The sequence below is a fragment of the Astatotilapia calliptera genome, chromosome 16 (genome assembly GCF_900246225.1).
Source record: "Astatotilapia calliptera chromosome 16, fAstCal1.2, whole genome shotgun sequence".
Taxonomy (NCBI): domain Eukaryota; kingdom Metazoa; phylum Chordata; class Actinopteri; order Cichliformes; family Cichlidae; genus Astatotilapia; species Astatotilapia calliptera.
The window spans coordinates 14,192,341-14,212,349 of NC_039317.1; the positions used below are offsets into that span (position 1 = coordinate 14,192,341).

The 20,009-nt window shown below is 41.8% G+C and overlaps 2 protein-coding genes across 4 annotated transcripts in view; both read right to left on the reverse strand.

Moving 5' to 3' along the window:
• The window catches only part of mcf2lb (mcf.2 cell line derived transforming sequence-like b), a 47,935-nt gene extending 44,911 nt beyond the window's left edge, over positions 1 to 3,024 (reverse strand). For both annotated transcript variants that reach the window (XM_026144542.1, XM_026144533.1), the window contains exon 1: positions 2,523 to 3,024. In XM_026144542.1, coding sequence (XP_026000327.1) covers positions 2,523 to 2,601 — 79 coding nt within the window. In that variant the 5' untranslated portion in view covers positions 2,602 to 3,024. The remainder of the gene's footprint in view (positions 1 to 2,522) is intronic.
• Positions 3,025 to 10,006: 6,982 nt separating this feature from the next.
• Positions 10,007 to 20,009, reverse strand: part of atp11a (ATPase phospholipid transporting 11A) — a 31,771-nt gene continuing 21,768 nt past the window's right edge. The window contains exons 21-30 of one of the 2 annotated variants that reach the window (XM_026144730.1): positions 19,880 to 19,982; positions 19,453 to 19,598; positions 18,971 to 19,030; positions 17,917 to 18,044; positions 17,687 to 17,822; positions 17,156 to 17,179; positions 16,257 to 16,322; positions 16,024 to 16,127; positions 15,749 to 15,914; positions 10,007 to 12,967 (exon numbers count right to left, since the gene is read on the reverse strand). In XM_026144730.1, the coding sequence (XP_026000515.1) occupies positions 12,695 to 12,967; positions 15,749 to 15,914; positions 16,024 to 16,127; positions 16,257 to 16,322; positions 17,156 to 17,179; positions 17,687 to 17,822; positions 17,917 to 18,044; positions 18,971 to 19,030; positions 19,453 to 19,598; positions 19,880 to 19,982 (1,206 nt within the window). In that variant the 3' untranslated portion in view covers positions 10,007 to 12,694. Of the gene's footprint in view, positions 12,968 to 15,748; positions 15,915 to 16,023; positions 16,128 to 16,256; positions 16,323 to 17,155; positions 17,180 to 17,247; positions 17,823 to 17,916; positions 18,045 to 18,970; positions 19,031 to 19,452; positions 19,599 to 19,879; positions 19,983 to 20,009 lie in introns of those variants that run through there. The other variant, XM_026144729.1, reaches the window with a different exon arrangement.

The following is a 20,009-nucleotide window of genomic DNA, read 5'->3' on the forward strand; positions in this document are numbered from 1 at the left end:
AGCTGCAGAAGAACACATTCCTGCTGGAAAAGCCGACACCTGTGACTCAGTGAACTAGATGTGTCCTTTTAAATCAGCTGGAAGTAGGTCAAATGCCCAGTTAGAAAGTCAGAAAGAGGCTTCCAGTGATTATGGCTCTAAGTATTATATTCGTAGTTAACCTACTGTTTTCCTTTCAGTTAACTGACTAATGGTTCTGCCAATTAAATTACTGAGCATGGTGCTGTGGATTGGTTCATCAGTGTTATTGTACTAGAAAACCTCCACAATTGTTAAAAGGACTGCCATGAAATTTCATGGTTTACACATGACGCTAGTGATCCCATGACTTCCTGTACGAAAACAACAGGTGTCTTTAATTGTGATTTTGTGAGTGAACATCTAAGTATTTAATAAACTGCCATAAAGGCTCACACACCTACACAAAGACCCACGCACACGTCCCTTAGAATGATTACCGTGGTGATCCTTTAACCTGTATTCTAGCACCATCATCAGGTCAAAGTTTTGATGTGTCTAATATTTTGGTTTATTACCTGTATAAGTGTAATTCGCAACAATCTGATCAAAATCCGTTAGCTTTATTTAATTGCATTTAGGAAAAGCTACCATTTACCCAATATTTTATTTTCTCTCTCCCTTGAATAAGCTGTAAAAAACGACTCTTGTCCACCCACAGCTTACTACACTGACGAATGAACTGGATCACCCATCATCTTTACCAAAAAAGGAAAATGCACTCAGCTACAGGTCATGATCCAAATAGATGTTTTTGGTTTATATCACGTTGTGTTGCACTCATGCTAATGACGCTGCAAAGACAGCCAGCAGCCAGAAGTTGAAACAGACAGGAGTGCAGTATTCCCCAAGGGACAAAAAAAAAAAGCAATTAATACTTCAGCTTTCTACAGTGTACAATGCAACATCCATCAGAGAATGGATCAGAGAAAAACAAGAAGAAAAAAACAGTTCTTCAAGTTAGATGATGCTAAATCCTATGCATCCTTAGCTGACTCAATTCCCCGAATCTCCCTTTTCCTCACTCTCCCTTCCTCTCTGCTGTCTTCTGTGATCAGCGTTACTCTCCTCTCTGAGCCGATTGCTGCTCTCATTCTCCTGCCACAGCGAATTCCTGTCACACTTCTTTATAAACAGCTACCAGGGACTGGATTAATGTACAGTTTTAGGATAGTATTGCAAACTTAAAAAACCCCCAGGAACAATATGACCTTATTTTCATTTTGATTTTAGCTAAGTAGAGTGATGCAATTCTTGATTTGCCTTTAGAGTCTTTGCATTTTCATTCCTCTAGCCTGGGCATAGCCAAGTCCCCCCTCCTTAGTCAGGTCCACCCACTCACTACTGCCATGCTTTCATCATCTTAAAAATGAAACCATGCAAAGGGGAAACCAGTAAATGCACTTAGTAAAACATTATTTCCTCTCACTTTAGCTTGACATGTACAGGTGCAAAATGAAATGAGGGTCTGAAAGCTATAACTCTTTAGGGTAGGCTTTTCTAAGTAAGGTTTTACAAACATTAAATAAAATATTAACACACCCAAGTGTTTGGCAGGTTGTCTGTGCAGGCTGTGCATGTGTGCGTTCATGCTTATTAGAGTGGTTGTGTGCTGGCAGTGAGTGGATTAGGGGAGATCTCTATAAATGGATCAAAAGGGACCAGAAGCAAAGATCACAAATCACATCAGTGGCATTAATTTAGCACAGGAGAAACGTCTGTCCTTGATTTGGTGGCGATAAATCAAGAAGCTGCAAAAGCAGGAGAACGTCATATATAGAGTAGAAAAAAAGCCGTCTAACCACAAAAACACCATGAGGGGAGCTCAGGAAGGCAGACCTAACAGCAAAATCAGTAAAAGAAACCGTGCGAATATTCGGAAATGAAAAGGTTATGTTAAATAATCATTCTACGGTTACAGAGGAAGGTCATTGTGTCTCATTTTTTAAAAACACTTTTGCTAATCAGACATATTCCACACACTATAGTTTTCTAGGGTGGAGTACTACAATTGGGGTTAGTGAGGTAGTGTATCACAACACAAACCACCCTGTGTACAGCCTGCGTTTCTGTAAAAAAATGAGACAGCTTTTCATGCAATAGTATTTCTGTTTATCCGCATTGTAAATACTTTAATATCTCTTTAATGTCAGCATGAACCAGATTTTATTTCAGAGGATAAAATCGTATTCCGACTAAGCACCTGCATGTCTTGAGGCAGAATGATCATGAACAGCAGCACATTCAAGCTTGTGTGGTTTCCTGTACAACACGCTTCGACATTGTGATCCTGCATTGGCTTTGTAAACTGCTTTTGTTTTGATGTCCATTTGGACTTGATTCCATCAAGGCAAAGGAATAATATGTCTCTTACTGTGTCTGCATTTTAGTAATAGTATTTTCACCTATGTCTATGTTTAAGATCAACATGCAACATCCTCAGCAAGCAAAAAATACAATGACCAGAGACAAGAGCTGCTTCCGATTGTGTCGTTGCCACCCACCTATGCTTTGGGTGACGGTCCTCAGTCTCACTAGCAGCTCACCGAGGGCCATCTCCTCTGTCTTCATCCACAGGATCATCCTCCAGAGGGACAGTGGAAGACCAGCTGTCCAGCTAAGAGACGCTTTTGTAGGAAGAAGAGACAGCTTGCCTGCTTTTTGCTGAGCAGTGCTATGGAAGAGTGGATGGTGGTGAGGGAGACTGTTGAGTTGAGCAGAAGGGAAGAGGGAGATGCGACAGGGTAAACGAACCTAGGATGTGAGTTAAAAATCTAGAGGAAAGAGAGGTAAAAGGGGGTGTGCGCTTGTGAAAAATGAATGCTCTCCAGGATGGAGTGGATGCTGCTGAGACAGATGAGGAAATGATGCTGATGCTGAAGCTGTTATGGCTGTGACAGCCTCAGCCACAGTGACGAGTCTCCTGCAGGAAAATGCAGCGCAAAGGATGGTGAAGGAGGGAGACGGGGAGGAGGTGGAGCAGCAGACAGCCTCATTCACACATGCATGCTTCTGCCTCAGCACACATGATGGTGCAGACCTGGCAGGCAGATTGGGGGAGGGGATGTGAAGGTCAGCATAACAGTTTTGCACAAACAGCTGATCCAATAGTGACATCCAGCGTAAAGGAAAGGGACAACAGCTTTGTCATGAAACATTCTTATCTGCAGAAACAGAGACGGCAATGGTACCAATGCCGGCCATGCATCATTGATTATGCTGCATTGCCACCATGTGACGGCACATGGTTATGACAAAATACAGTAGGATCATCTTCGGTAACCCTCTTTGCAAATTCCATGTGTAAACAAACTTCACAGACTGCATATATAAGAGCTTTAATTACATGCATCCTTGACACAGCTAGGTAAGACGCTCAATAAAATGAGGGATGAATTTCATAAATCTGTATTCATTGTGGGTGCTGGTTGCTGCTTATCTAGTTTCTAATGTTTTAGCGATGTCTTGTGTAGACTCAAAAGCTGAAAATACAAGATAATCCAGGGAAATTCAAAGAAAATGTCACTCAGACAATAGCAATACAGCATTTAATCCATAAGTTAGCAGACAGACCTCTTAAGTGAGGACCATCATTATTGTGTACTTTTCCATTCAGGTGACACTAGGTCTCTTCTGGGGACTCTGACCCCAGTGACCTTATATTTTTTAGCACTAATGTAGAACAAGAGGTTTATTGTTGTTTACACGCACACTGTGTCTGAGGAGGATGTGCGGAAGTGCTTCAGGAAGGTGAACGCACGCAAAGCTACTGGTCCGGACGGGATTCCCGGCCGCGTCCTCAGGTCATGCGCGGCTCAGCTGGCTGGAGTGTTCACGCACATCTTCAACCTTTCCCTCTCTCTGTCTGTAGTCCCAGCCTGCTTCAAAATGGCCACCATCGTCCCTGTACCCAAATCCTCCACCATCTCCTCATTGAACGACTGGCGACCTGTAGCCCTGACCCCCATCGTAAGCAAATGCTTCGAGAAGCTGGTCAGGGACTTCATCTGCTCTGCACTACCCGACTCACTGGACCCTCTACAGTTTGCATACCGCCACAACAGGTCCACTGATGATGCCATAGCCCTGACACTACACACTGCCCTGTCACACCTGGAGAAGAGAGACACGTATGTGAGGATGCTGTTTGTAGATTACAGCTCAGTATTCAATACCATCGTTCCCTCGAAGCTGGACAGGAAACTGCAGGATCTAGGACTGAGCAGCTCCCTCTGCAGCTGGATCCTTAGCTTCCTGTCTGACAGACGCCAGGTGGTCAGACTGGGCAGCATCACCTCATCCCCCATCACACTGAACACTGGTGCTCCACAGGGGTGTGTACTGAGCCCTCTCCTGTACTCACTCTACACCTACGACTGCACAGCCACTAACAGCTCCAACATCATTGTGAAGTTTGCAGACGACACTACAGTGGTGGGTCTTATCACCAACGGTGATGAGACAGCTTACAGGGAGGAGGTCAGCGCCCTGACCCACTGGTGTCAAGACAACCATCTCACCCTCAACGTCGTAAAGACAAAGGAGTTGATAGTGGACTTCCGGAGGTGCAGAGAAGTACACGCCCCCATCACCATCAACGGCGCTGCTGTGGAGAGAGTGAGCAGCTTCCGGTTCCTTGGTGTACATCTGGCTGAGGATCTTACGTGGTCAGTACACACAAACAAAACAGTGAAGAAGGCGCAGCAGCGCCTCTTCTTTCTCAGGAGACTGAAAAGATTCGGCATGAGCCCCCGCATCCTCAGGACCTTCTATCACTGTGCCATTGAGAGCATCCTCACTGGATGCATCACCACCTGGTATGGCAACAGCACCGCCTACAACTGCAAAGCTCTCCAGCGAGTAGTGCGGTGCTCTGAACGGATAATTGGAGGTGAGCTTCCCTCCCTCCAAGACATCTACAGGAAGCGCTGCCTGAGGAAAGCGGGGAGGATCATCAAGGACTCCAGTCACCCCAGCCATAAACTGTTCAGACTGCTTCCATCAGGAAGGAGGTTCTGCAGCATCCGGTCCCGTACCAGCAGACTGAGAGACAGCTTTTTCCATCAGGCCATCAGACTGCTGAACACTTCATAGACACCTCAGCTTCACTACTGGAACTTCAACATTATGCACTCCACACTGTATATAAATGCCACTTGTTTTGCACATATTCAACTCTGTATATTTTATATATTTTATTATTATTATTATTTTTATTTTTTTTTTACTATTTAATTTGTAAAAATGTGTATACACACACACACACACACACACACACACACGTAGGAAAATATTTAGTATACACATCCAGAAATGCATACACTATTATATATTGTACATATATTTATTAGTTTCAGGTTGGCCATTCTTGTATTTTGCTCGTTTGTGTTGTTGTGTTTGCACATCTCTGTTGCTTGTGGGGCTCGCACACAAGAATTTCACTCGCATGTGCTATGCCAGTGTGCCTGCACATGTGATGTGACAATAAAAGTGATTTGATTTGATTTGATTTATCTGTCATTGCTCTACTCCAGTTATGTCAGATGTTCACTCATTTTCTTACACCGCCATAGTTGTATGGCAGGGATGTTCTTGCCATCTGTAGAGGCTGAAGCCACTGAGGTGTTCATTGACGGGGGTGACGCGATGTCACTGGTATGTCTGAATTCATTAAACAGTCGAATAACTCCAGCCTTACTTATTGACAATAAGATGGGCACATTCTGGCTTGACTGGTTGACACCTCAAGATAGAAGTGGTATTGTCAGTTAGTCTAGAGAGAAATCTGTGACATTGCATGATGAACTTTCTTCTCGTTTATATCATGAGGACTAACCCTAACTGCCCTAACCCAGAACTGCAAACATTTATGATAACTGGCGAGTCTTTCAAATTGTTGTGGAAGAATTTTGCCCCACTCTTCTTTACAGAATTTGCAAATTGCATTGCAGTTTTCAAGCATAAATGGCTTGTTTAACTTCATGCCAAAACATGTCAATTGGACTCAGTTCAGACTTTTTTCACTCCAAAACCTACCGTTTGTTTTGTGAGCCATTCAGAGATGGACTTGCCTGTATGTTTCGGATCATTGTCCCACTGCATAAACCAAGTGAGCTTGAGCTTTAGGACACAAACTGGTGGAAATCCTCTTTTAGGATTTTCTGGTAGAAAACAGAACATTCATCAATTACGGCAAATTGTCCAGGTCCTGAAGTGGCAAAGCAGCCTCTGACCATCACACTATCACCAACATGTTTGATTGTTGCTTTAATGCTCTTTCTATGAAATGCTGTGTTAGTTTTATGTAAAATGTAACAGAACTTAAACTTTCCAAAAAGTCCAACTTTAGTCTTGTAGTCCACAGAATTTTTACCTAAAAGACTCTGTGTGGTTTTTTTGGTCAGGAGTGGTTTTCGCCAAGTCTCCAATGGATGCCATTTTTGCCCAGTTGCTTTCTTATTGTTGAATCATGAACTCCGACTTTAACTGAAATAAGTGAGGCCTGCAGTTCTTTTGATGTTTTTCTGGTTTCTTTTGTGGCCTCCTGGATGACTTGTGAGTGTACTTCTGGAGTGATTTTGGCAAGCTGGCCACTCTTGGGAAGGTTCACCACTGTTCCAAATTGTCTCTATTAGTGAATAATGGCTCTCACTGTGATTCACTGGAGTCCCAAAGCCTGGGAAATGGTTTTTAACCATTTCCAGACTGGTAGATGACTTTGTTTCTCATCTGTTCTTGAGTTGCTATGTGTGTGGCCAAATACAAAATTCTACAGGCAGGATGGAGATGCAGCCCAGTGACTGCGTAGAGCTAGCGCCAACTTGTGGGTGGAGCATTTTGGTGAAGTTTTGATGAACTGTGACATACTATATTGCTGAAAATATTCACTCACCCATTGAAGTCAAGTCATTGAATTCAATCACTTCCATGGCTATGTGTGCAACTTGTCTGCTAGCTAGCTAATGTCCAGCTAACTTCACTCAGAGATGGAGAAAGAAAGACAGGTCAGGACAGGAATACCTAGTTAAAGGTAAGGACTGCTCAGTGGTATTTAATAAACTGGAAATATATGCAAGTTCTCAATTGTTAAATCAGATTTTGGATATGTATTTGATGTGAATTTATGTTATTCTAAATTGAGAGACATCCTGTAAAACAAACTACAGTGTGCTAACTCTACGGGAGGGGATTAGGGCCACTGGGGGGGGGGGGGGGGGGGGGGGGGGGAAGGGGAATTCTAACTAGTCAGAATTCTGACTAGAGAAAAGTCAAAATTCTGAGATTAAAATAAGCATTCTGACATTTTCTCAGAATTCTGAGTCAGATTTCTAAACATTTTTTCAGAATTCTCTTTCTCAGAATTCTGACTTTTTTCTCAGAATTCTGAATCAGAATTCTAACTTTAATCTCAGAATTCTGAGTCGGAATTCTGAGAAAATGTCAGAATGCTTATTTTAATCTCAGAATTCTGAATCAGAATTCTAACTTTAATTTCTGAGAAAAAAGTCAGAATGCTTATTTTAATCTCAGAATTCTAAGTGTGAATTCTAATTTTAATCTCAGAATTCTGAGTCAGAATTCTGACTTTTTTTTTCTTCAGAATTCTAACTTTAATCTGAGAATACTGAGTCTGAATTCTAACTTTAATCTCGGAATTTTGAGTCAGAATTCTGACTTTTTCTCAGAATTCTGGCTATAATCTCAGAATTCTAACTTTAATCTCGGAATTCTGAGTTAGAATTATAACTTTAATCTCAGAAATCTGAGTCAGAATGCTGACTTTAATCTCAGGATTCTGAGAAAAATGTCAGAATTCTTACTATAATCTCAGAATTCTGAGAAAAACGTGAGCATTCTGACTTTAATCTCAGAATTCTGACTCTGGATTCTGACTTCTTTTTTTTTTTTTTTTTTTAGAATTCTGAGTTGGAATTCTGGCCTTAATATCAGAATCCTGAGTGAGAATTCTAACTTTAATCTCAGAATTCTGAGTCAGAAGTCTGAGTGCAATTTCAGAATTCTGAGTGAGAAATCTAACTCAGGATTCTGAGAAAAATGTCAGAATTCTTACTATAATCTTAGAACTCTGAGAAAAACGTGAGAATTCTGACTTTAGTCTCAGAATTCTGACTCTGGATTCTGACTTGTTTTTTTTTTTTTTTTAGAATTCTGAGTCGGAATTCTGACCTTAATCTCAGAATTCTGAGTCAGAAGTCTGAGTGAGAAATCTAACTTTAATCTCAGAATTCTGAGTGAGAATTCTGACTTTTTTCTCAGAAATCTGACTATAATCTCAGAATTCTAATTTTAATCTCAGAATTCTGAGTCAGAATTCTGACTTTTTTTTTCTTCAGAATTATAACTTTAATCTGAGAATACTGAGTCTGAATTCTAACTTTAATCTCGGAATTTTGAGTCAGAATTCTGACTTTTTTCTCAATTCTGGTTATAATCTCAGAATTCTAACTTTAATCTCGGAATTCTGAGTTAGAATTATAACTTTTTTCTCAATTCTGGCTATAATCTCAGAATTCTAACTTTAATCTCGGAATTCTGAGTTAGAATTATAACTTTTTTCTCAATTCTGGCTATAATCTCAGAATTCTAACTTTAATCTCGGAATTCTGAGTTAGAATTATAACTTTAATCTCAGAATTCTGAGTCAGAATGCTGACTTTAATCCCAGAATCCTGAGAAAAAAGTCAGAATTCTGACTAAAATCTCAGAATTCTGTGAAAAAAGTCAGAATTCTGACATTTTTCTCAGGATTCCGACTTTATTCTCAGAATACTGGATTCTGAGATACGATAGGGCCACTGGGGAAAAAAAAAGAATTCTGAGATTAAATTCAGAATTCTTACTAGTTAGTTTGTTAGTTTGCTGAAGTGTGATGAACAGTGTGCTGGGTGGAGCTGGGTTACATAAAGGATAGCAGAGATAAAAATGAATTTAGCTGAGTGGCATTCACTGAAATTAACCTTCATAGCTACTTTATACCATCTAGTATAAACAAAATATTGTCAGTGTATAAGATGGAAATCAGCCAAGACCATTCATGAAACATCTGCTTACATCTAGTTGAATTCAGTCGTGCAAATCCACACAGAGCAGTAAACCTAATAGTAGCAGCAGTAGGCCAGATCGGCTGATCACAGCCTATACACTAAGAAACCCCACTGGAGCTCACAATAAAAATTTTCAGCTGTGATTCTTTACCCAATGCTGTGCTACTACGACCAATTTTAGGGTTCCCCCACCTGCCAAGTTTCACTTTAACACTCCCCTTTTTTCCATAACTGATTCAAGCAGTGTAGATTCATAAGGACTCATTAGACTGAAATAAAGTTTGCATTCCCATTTGTATTCCCACACTATGTTAATGTGATTTTAATTACATGAATATAACATAAGGTTCAACTAGCTTTCCACAGAAATAGCTGGTAGAAACATCTTCAAAAGAGCTACTTTGAGTACGTTTCAGAGCCCGTACTTTTTCACTTTTACTTGAGTAATGAAGTTGAATCAATACTTTAACTTTCATAAAATTTCTGTACTTTTGCTTCCTCTACAAAGCAGCTGCCATCCAAGCATTACATCAGCAAGTGCAACGCACTGAATGCAGTGGTGTAAAGCACACCACTACTGGACTCTAGAGGAGCGGAAACATGTCCTTTGGAGTGATGAATCACACTTCTCTGTCCGGCAATTCCCAGAACAGTGCTTGTGTGACTGCATTGTACCAAGTGTAAGTTGGGACAACTCCTCCCCCCCAAAAGTTAGGTGGAGGGGGAATTATGCTACAGGGCTGTTTTTCAGGAGTCGGGCTCGGCTCTTGCAGAAAGCCTTCCCAGATGAGTTGACGCTGTTGTAGCCGACATGTTCAATCCTATCGATCAAGAATGAAATGTTACTCAGTTGCATCTACGTGTGATGGCAGATGAGCAAATACTTTTGGCGATATAGTTTATAACACAAACCATGGCAGGACAAGTGTTTTCACTCTTTATTACAAGCAGAATGACAATACAGTGCTTTGCCCTCATTTGCTACAGACAGGCTGGCAAAAAGTCAACAGGTGAACTTTTAAAATCTTTTATCCAAAACAGAAAAAAAGTAATTTCTCAAAACCTGTTTAGTAATACAAACAGTGCCGTACTAAAAAGGTATGATATGAAGTGTGCTGCTCAGAGCACAGAAGTCGACATATCAGACCTTTGCCAAGCTCAGGAGTGACAAGATGAGCACCTGCTGTTGTGCTGATGGACTTAGAAAAAAGCAGTTTGACATTCTGATCAGCAGTAGAAGGCTGGTGTGATAAATCCATTGCGACAGAGCTGACACATACAGACAGTTCATTCCTAGTCAAGTTATTTGGTCACTTCTTTTTTTCCCCTCCCCTTCTCACCCAATACAATCTTGTTAGAAAAATAACTTGTGAGGAAGAGTGAACCATAAACCCCAGCTGACAAGACAAGACCTGGTTTTGAATGGTCAAACAGATCTGTTGTAAAACAAAGTGCACTGTGTATAACTATTGGTAAATCTAATGAATCTTAGTTTTTTCCTCTCGTTTTGGTTACAAACTCGACCACATACTCTAGCATAGAGTTAAAATATAGTCTTCTCTCTGAGATACAAAAGTAGCAAAAAAAATATACACAATGGACAACACAAAAATTGACTAAGTGGTGAAAATTTGAAATGTGGAGGAATTTGCTACTAAACATGTCTGAATTACAACAAATGCTTCCCCGTCATATCACAAAAGTTACATTATTATTGTAGAATATGACATTTAGACTATGTCTCGATACGGTATGGCAACGGCACAGTGAGGTGGGACACTGTGTTACAAGCACCAAGTACGTTCCTTTTATCGCTGAGGTCGGGATGTTGAGCCCCTCCACACCTGTGGAGGCTTGTGGAGTGAAAACTGAAAGGAAGAGTCCAGATTAATGATTTTATACATATTGGCAAATGGTGATGTGTATGAAACCGTATAAATGTATAAAAAAAAAAAAAGAAGAAGAAAATCTCACATTCATGACTTCCAGAGTCAGTAACTTGCTATGTAACCCAACAAAATTCAGATTTTTAGAAATGCAGAAAAAGAGGTTCACCGAAAATGAGCTACAATCTTCAGCTGGAGGACGTGATGGACAAATCACTTCAACATTCTCATTGATTTGATTGTGACATCGCCGATTCAAGTCTCCCACCTTCTTACAAGAAATGAAATCTATCCAACACCCCTTCTCACCACAATATAGATCAATATTGTTTTTTTAAATTTACATCCACACATCAATAGTGACTGACATCAATAATTTTCGAACAGTACAAAAAAAGAAAAAAAAAAAAAAAGCCTCATGGAATTATGTGACACAGAGACAGCCCCTTATAACGTGACAACATTAGCATTCTTACGTTAACTTTTGCATAACACGGAGCACAGCAGCAAACACACGAGCACAATGCAACAGGGAGGAGTAGCAAGTCATTTAGGACATCCACAAACAAACACGCAAACAAGTCCCAGGCTGCTGCTGTTACCCTGCACAACCACGTGGTGGCAGGAGAGGGTGCAGTTTTGCTAACTGTTCAGGGAAAAGGAAAAAAAACAAAACACAAGTGCCATGAAAGGTTTGGTGATGAATGATGTCTGGGACAAAGAGGGATGTGGAACAACTGAGAGAAGAATAAATCAGCATGCAGAGAGAGATCTGACATGCTACGCTGACAGATAAGGGAAACAAAGCTCGACACAATTGTGAGGGTAAAAGAAAGTAGGAGGAATAATAGACTCATTGTACTGTATATATTTATATCTATGCTCTTTGAACCTCCTTGTACTCTCACAAATGTGTTTAAAGTGACCACATATAATCAGTTTAAAAGGGAAAAAAAGGGCATCTATGAATTAAGGCAGGGTGGCTAAAATACTGCACATCCCTCTTCAGATTTCCCCCGCCTCTCTCCTTCAGCTGATGGTTGTGTGTAAGGCTTTGTAAAAACATCACTTATGCTTCTTTTTTTCCAGTTTTTCTAAATCTAAACACCTTTCTCCTTTGGCTCCTAGCCTGCTGCTGTGTTGTTACCTGTAAGGCAAAGGTGTGTCACATACAAACATACAATAAACAGGCAAAATTCATGCGTACTCACGCTCATGCACACGCACGCACACCTAAAGGGCTGAGCTTGAAGGCTATCCCCCTTACTTGGCCAGACCACAAAATGTACATAAATGTTTCCGACAAACATTTACAAAGAAGCGAAAAAAGGGGACGCAAAAGTGGAGGACCAGGCAAGAGTGTCAGACTGAAAATGAGACGAGGAAATACAAAAAGGTTCAACAGTTCAAACGGCACAGCTCCACAGTGCGAGAAGCATTTTCGCACATGGTTCTCCTTTTGCTCATAAACTTTTTCAAGTAAGAGTCTGAGCAGGGAATTTGCTGAATCAAACCAAAAAAAAAAAAGAAAAAAAAAATGAGACAAGTATGTGAATTAGGAGTAAGGGCAATACTATCTAAAGGGTTTTTCACTCAGGTGTAGCCCAAAAATGCACATGGTGAACTTAGCATGGAGTGTCCATGCTTCAGATGTGTTTGAACATGTCTGCGTTGTGTAATTCACGGATCTCTGAGATGCAGAAGCTTCAGAGTCTGCATCTGTGTTCACACTGAGGTTTCCGGCCCAGGAGCGTAGTAGGCGAACCCTGCCCCAGAGAGACGGAGCATGTAAGGGCTGAGAGGACACAATTCTGTCCCTCGGCTCTCTGCCAAATGGGCCAGGAGTTTCTGGGGTAGAGGGTCAGACCTGCAGAGCGACAGTGACTCTGCGGTGCCAAGGTGGAGGTGAGAGGAGTCCGCGCTCGTGCCTTTGCAGGATCGACAGAAGGACAGTGGAGTCACGGCCGCCACGCTACCCGGCAACAGCTTCTGATGATCCTGCACAAAAACAGAGAATCCACCGTCATAAGACATTTCAAGCGATAGAAGAGGAAACTGGAGGAAAAGAAACATGCAGGTGAAATTATAGAATTTGCGAGAAAATCTGACACATGCACACGAAAGGCAGAATTATTTTCAGAAGGTTTAACATAGTTATTTGGTGGTCTGCATATTTATTTATTTATTTTTTAAATGTGAAAAGTAACCTTGACTCTACTTTAAATGCTGAAAAGAACATACTCAATAACAATAAACCTTCTGAAAACAACCCATCATGATTAGCAATCATGTTCGATTAAGCATGCTTGTGTAATGAAGACAAAACTCACTTGCAATTCTATGTTTCAGCACCAGATGGCGCCAGTGTACACTTATTACAGACACTGATGCACAACCTGGTTTGCCAAATTGCCAGAGACAAACTAAATGTCACCCCTGAGTTTAATTTGTAAACACGAGTGCTGGAAGTAACCTACTTGGGGCCTTTCCTAATAAAATATAGCCTTAGTTACAGACTGCACTTATCAAATCTGTATTAAACCTGTAGCCTCTCTGGGTGAAACTAGCGCTGCTGACTTAATTGGGGATTGTGATTCCTGAAAGTAGCTTTGGCAGAAGGAAATTCTTCATGAAGCAGCACTGCACCCCCGTCACTCTGAGCCACAGCACAATTGCATGCCGCATGCAGTGCAAAGCAGCAGGAAGCATCATGGCATCAGCATTAAGAGCCCAACACCCCACTATCCACGCCCTTTGTGTGCCGTTACCATGGTGACCCTAGCCCCCTTGTTGTGGGTACTCTAGGGTTTGCTGAGTAGGGTGCTGTGACTATGTGGTACCAAGGAGTCAGAGCTTCTAGCAGCTTTTTTTCCACTGTCTCCTTCACAGGTCCTCTCAGGGTGGAGTGGGTCCCTTTCACGGCCTCCACCTCCACCAGCAGAGCCAGGAGCTACGCTGTCCTCCAGAACCTGCACAGAACTTACCCTCTGTGGATGATGTTAAAGGACAGGGGTTGATGAAGGAATCTGCTCAACCTTTCGTCTTTTGTCTAGTAATGCTTCAATACTTTAAGCTGATTTAAAAGAAATATGGATATTTAATTTTGGGGTGAACGGTCCCTTTAACAGCTGTCCAATTCCCAGACGTGGTCTGGGATTGCAAATATTTTCCATAAATCAGATTTGTGCTATCATGTAAGGCTGCTATGGTTTGGTGATGTTTGAAAAACTCCAGGACTATTTGTCATTAAATATACAGCTACTCTTGGCTGCTCCCTTATTCACAAGGGGTGAACCACAGTGGATGGCTTTGCATATTTGATATGCAGATTTTTACACTGCATGCCCTTCCAGACCCCCCCAAACGGATTTGTGGATTTGTGTCTCCTCCTGGGATTGACCTGGGGATTTTTAGCTTGTTAGGCAAATGTATAAACAGCTACACTATTTGTCATTAAATTCAATTTTAGAATTGTTGGCCAAGGCAACAAACATCTAAAAATGGATCAAAAACAATTAAAAAAACCCCAAGAATACTTGCTTAAAGTGACATGAAAGTTACTCATACTGGAGCAGCTAGAACCAAAGGTCGTTTTGAATTTTTAAACCGAACAGCTAATAATTGATTCACTTTTTGACTAATAAACCAGCTACAAATAAATAAGGAAAGCTAAACTGGTATTTTCTAGAGGAAACAGTGTGCAAATTTCTGTAAAATTCAACTGTTTCAGGTAAAACCTAATATGACAAAAGTCCTACCAACAACGACACATCATCATTTTAACAACATATAGATGAGACTGGCTGGAACGGTGACAACAAAATACATGTCAAACATACCAAGGGAAACTAAACGCAATGAAATATGTAATGAAAATGGCAGCAAAAGGATACTACAAATGCAACCTTACAAACCGGGTGCTGTGTCGTCATTAGCAGCTAGTAGTTAGTTTCACATTAGAAGAGATGGTGCTTTGTGGTTTATACAGGGGCATGCCACCATGCAAACAGAGATGAGGGCTTAAAAGAGAGGGTCACCTCCTCTTCCCGCTCCTCTATCGTCTCTCTGGCCCAATCAGAAACTCATTCTGCTGGAGGACTGTGAAAGCATGAAGATGGTGGACGGTTCCACAGTAAGGCACGGGCGGGTGGACTGTAGTTACCATGAAAGAGCGCGTGAGTGAGTGGGGGGACAAAACAAAGGAGGGCGAGAGAGGAGACATTAATGAGGAGGGAGGAAGAAAAAAAAGAATAAAGAGGAGGATGGAAGTAGTGAAGATAAGGCATAACAAGGCAAAAAGAAAGGAAAGGAGAGAAAGGCTCAATGAGAGGTGGTGTGGATTTTGATTACGGTGATCCATTAGGGTGCAGTGAGAAAGAAGAGAAGAGGAGGGGGAAAAAAGCACAAGAGGAAGAAATCTGTCAGACCTTTCACTCGCTTTTCCACTCACGGTGAAGCTTGTTTCACGGCAACGTAAGGCTAAGCCACAGGGAACGGGAAGTCAGTAAATCCAGCTGATATTCAAATAAACTAAGGATCTGAATGGCCTCCTTTCATAATACAGTCAACAGATTTATGGCACACCACTAGGGTACTGAGATGTGTAGTATGAGCTCAGATTTTGAGTAGTGAAAAGGGGGAAAGCGTTAATTAGTCACTGGTTAGCATTTAGTGAACACTATCAGAAATCACTACAGTGAAAAAATATCTACAGCCTAATTTCAGACACGAGACAATTCAAACCTCCAGCTTCATGTGGAGGTGGTGCCAACATTGTACCTGTGCGCGTTCAGTGGCTGTGGGACACATGGCCCTGCAGAGGACCTTCTTGATGACATCTGGCAGCAAGCTGACTGTAATGAGGAGGATGATGCTGAGCCAGGCCGGACCGCTGGACAGCATCTGCATGAACACGTAGTACATCCTCTGGTAGTTCAGGAAGGGCCTGAGCAGCGAAATAAAAGGCAGAAAGAAAAAAAAAATCAATGACTTTCCTGAAATACACTGATCAGCATAAACTTTACTGATTCAAGTAAAATCATAGCACATCTTACCAAATGATCCCACCCCAGAGAAGAGAGAAGATAACATAGAAAAGTAGCGACCCCCAGATGACAAAGTGATTAATCCAGGTCCAGTGGTGCGTGTCCAAGGCAAGCTGAAACAAACAGAACATAGACATAGTGAAAAGGAGCTAGCTGGGTACAAACTAAGATATCATTTATGTAAAGGTAGTTGATATTAGCTTTACTTAAATATTTTCCCCTCAGTGGATTTCCAAACACACCTTTAGTGTTACAGTGAACACCAGAACAGTAAAGATGAGAGTCCCAAACGTCCAGTTCCCAAACATCTGCAGGGATAAGAGAGGAAGAAGAGAGTTAGAGGCAACATCAATCGCACAAGCTGTTCTCCCTGCATCCACGGATTACTTAACACCCTACGATACCCGCCCGCCCCTCCAGCAAGTAAACCGAGGAGGGAACAGACACTCTTACATCATATCTGCTGTGATAAAAGGTGAGAGAAAGGGATATTGTGGGCACTGAACTGGAGGCTTTTTCACTTCATATCTCAGTGTGCAAATATTTCTACCTGATGAAATCCTAGAAAGGTTTAAGGAGACATCGGGGGTGAACAGATGGGATGAGAAGATGAAAGAGGGAGGATCGTGACAGGATAGGAAGATCAAGGCAAAGAAACCAGCTGTCTGTTGATACCAGTGTCCATTACGTCTTTCCTTTATAAACTGCAGAAATAGTCCCCCCCCCCTTATAAACCTCCCACATCAGTGAAATTACATGGACGTACAAATACACACAAATGCACAAACAAGGTCGACAGAAAACAAACAAAACAAACAGATGTTGGATCTCGAGCCACAGCGATACTAGTATTCATTTGTTTACTACCAGAAGGAAACAAGGATAATGTGAGGAAGCATCTAAGATTTCTACCATGTCAGTTAAGATCAGGATACTGTGCAAGGATTCAGGGCTTTACATAGATTAGGGGAATAATGGAGCGCTAGAAAACTACACATTCAAACGGAAGTGCATGGATGGCGGTGACGTGAGAAAGGATGGAGCGGTATGAGACGGTCAAACTGAAGGCGTAAACAATACGACAGGAACGAAAAAGGGTATGAGAGACAGAGAGAGCTGACAGGGAGGGAGACAGGCTTACCATCTGTGTGTTGGTGGTCATAAGCTGAAGGAGGAGAGGGAGAAGAAGAAGAAGAAGAAAGAGGAGCAAAATAAAGAGAGAGGAAGCAGGGAGAAGGAGGGGGAGGGGAGAAAAGAGAAAAGAATCAGGACAAAGGGCAAAATGAATTTCAGGATGTCTCAACTTAAAAAACAGGACCGATCAAAAACAGTTGACATGATACAAATTAACAATACAGAGAAAGATGCTATTGTCAATATGAATGGAGATCCAATGTAGCTGACCTATGGGGACCCAGGACAGACACGTTACTACTACAGATCCACAATGCCAGGACCGCAAAGTCAAACCGCTACACCTAAGCTCCTCTTTAACGAGACCCCATCGAGTGAGCGTTTATAATGAGAGCACTTACTTTACATCCATTTATTCCCTCTAATCCCCTAAAAGATGCCTCAAACACCACAAACACCCCTTAAGTCTTCAGTTTCCGCTCTGTTCGCGTACTGGCCGTTATCACCGCCTTTTGCCGACAGGGAGACAGAGGCTTACCTGTCCATTGCTGGTGAAGGTGGTGTTGTCAAACAGGAAGTAAGCACCAAAGAAGAAGACAACAGCATCAAACACACCCAGGCATGTCCAGTAGAGAAAGACAGGCCAGCGGAGGAGGGAGTTCTTCGCAATGTCCCTGAGAAAAACACAGAGTGACAACGTACATTAGGAACAACAGCTATTACATGCACAAAGAGAATATTTGGGGATCGGATTTCTTCTGAGCTCACCTGTACAAGGAGGGCTCTCTCTTCAATGTGTCCATGCTGACGTGCTGCTCAACCAGGCTGTACAGCAGAATGGGGAGGGAGGTGAAGCTGATGTTGTAAAGCGTCAAATACGCCGTGTCGTACAGAGGCTGCAGAGGAAACAGACGGCATCAGTGATCTGAAACCATTTACATACTGACATATTTGACTTATTAGAGCTAGGAACGTTACTGTGGTTCTCTTAACGGTGTCCGTTGAAACCCTTTAGGTGCACAAACAACTTTTACACCAACAAAACAAGCACAATGGCTAATGTGTGATGGCTTTTGATGAAGCGACATGAAACAACCCCTTCCCTCCTCACTCTGATGCTCAGTTTGAGTTCTTACAAGTCATCTTGAATACGCCTACATGCCTCAACGAACTGGGCTGCTGCCATGTTAACTGCATTAACAAGCTGTTAAACATGTGTACCTAATGAACTGGCCTGTGAGTGTATGTCTAATTTATTCTATCGGTTTTAAATTGGTCTCAACTGCTATATGCTTCGCTAAGTTTGCCAGACGATTAGTGACTTCATCTGCCATATAAATACTGTTGTGCATGTAATGTTGTTTTCTGTTACTATGGTTGATAGATCCCCAGAGCTGGAGAGAACACAGCACTGAGAGAAAATGTGGCGTCTATGGGTGCTTTTCATTATAATAACTTGTGAACTATCACTTCCTCTCCCCTCCATCTATAAATTATTCCTTGTCCAGCATTGCTGAAGTTCTTATAATCACTTAAATTCACTTCAAGACACCTCAAGAGAACCTTTTGGATAAGGATTAGGTCATGTCTCCTCTCTTGCCCCTCTCTCCTACATCAGTGGGAGGAGTTAAGAATCAAAGAAGAGATACAAGTGAGGGAAGAAGGATGACATGCCAGCACACGGCTTGAGCAAAACCTCTCTCATCATCAGTGATAGATACAGAAATAGTTACTATTTGAAGCTCCTGTGAGAATATGTGACCAATGCAAATATGACTGCGTGCTTCTCAATGATAACTCTGACACCGTATAAAGTACTTACCTGCTGGGAGAATCCACAGAAGAATTGATAGAGGAACTGAGGGAAGATGAAGCATACATTCTGGAAAGATTTAAGGGGGGGGGGGGGGAGAAAAAAAACAACACAACAAGCAAAGAAAGTGATAAGCTTGTGACAAGTACGAATGAAAAAAATTAAAGACTCTAAAAATGCTACTATCTACACATTTCTGTTTATGCAGAAATTGTGTGCTATAAGCTCACTGAGTGGGCCGTAAGCAGCTGGCCTGCCAAAAAGGGAAAAAAAATGAATCAGTTGGCAGGGCACTGTTTGCTGTGGAAGCCGCCCACACTGATCATCATGGGCATGAATCCGGGAATAGGTTGCACCACGGATTCATGAATCCAGTAATCTGTCAGAGTAGCTGCAAAATCTGGTTCATTGTGGCTGTGTTTCACTGGGAATTACGATAAAGTGATTAAAACGTATGAGCCACTTGAGCGCATGAGGCGCCCGTCTAGTACCTTGTAGAAGAAGTACTGAACGAGCTCAGCAATTCGGATGTAGTAGTAATGGCCATGGACCAGAAGCATCTTCTTCAGGTGTTTGAATTTCGGGATGGCGTAGTCACTATTTCTTGCTGCTTGTCTACCTTCTTTACCCATGATGCCTAAAGAAATGAAAAGAGGGTTAAATGCAGCCTGATCACGAGTCTAATCGCATGTTTATTGCTGCAGTTACTGCCTTTAGCATTTTACTTGCAAATATCCTGCAATTACTACAATTATGCCACATGTGATCACCTAAATTGATAGATTATTGTCAAAAACAAAGGTTTACTTTAGGTTAACCTAAAGCTCTGCTATCAAATATCATGATCAGCATTGGGTTAAATATTAAATGGATGATTTAGCAAATTAGCTGATAATTATGGTGCTTAAATGCACTCACCAATTCCCACATGTGCTTCCAAGATCATGCTGACATCGTTGGCTCCATCGCCAATAGCGAGGGTTATGGGGTGCTCCTTGGAGGCTTTAATCAGCTTCACAATCTGCGAAAAGCCCATCCCATTCCAATC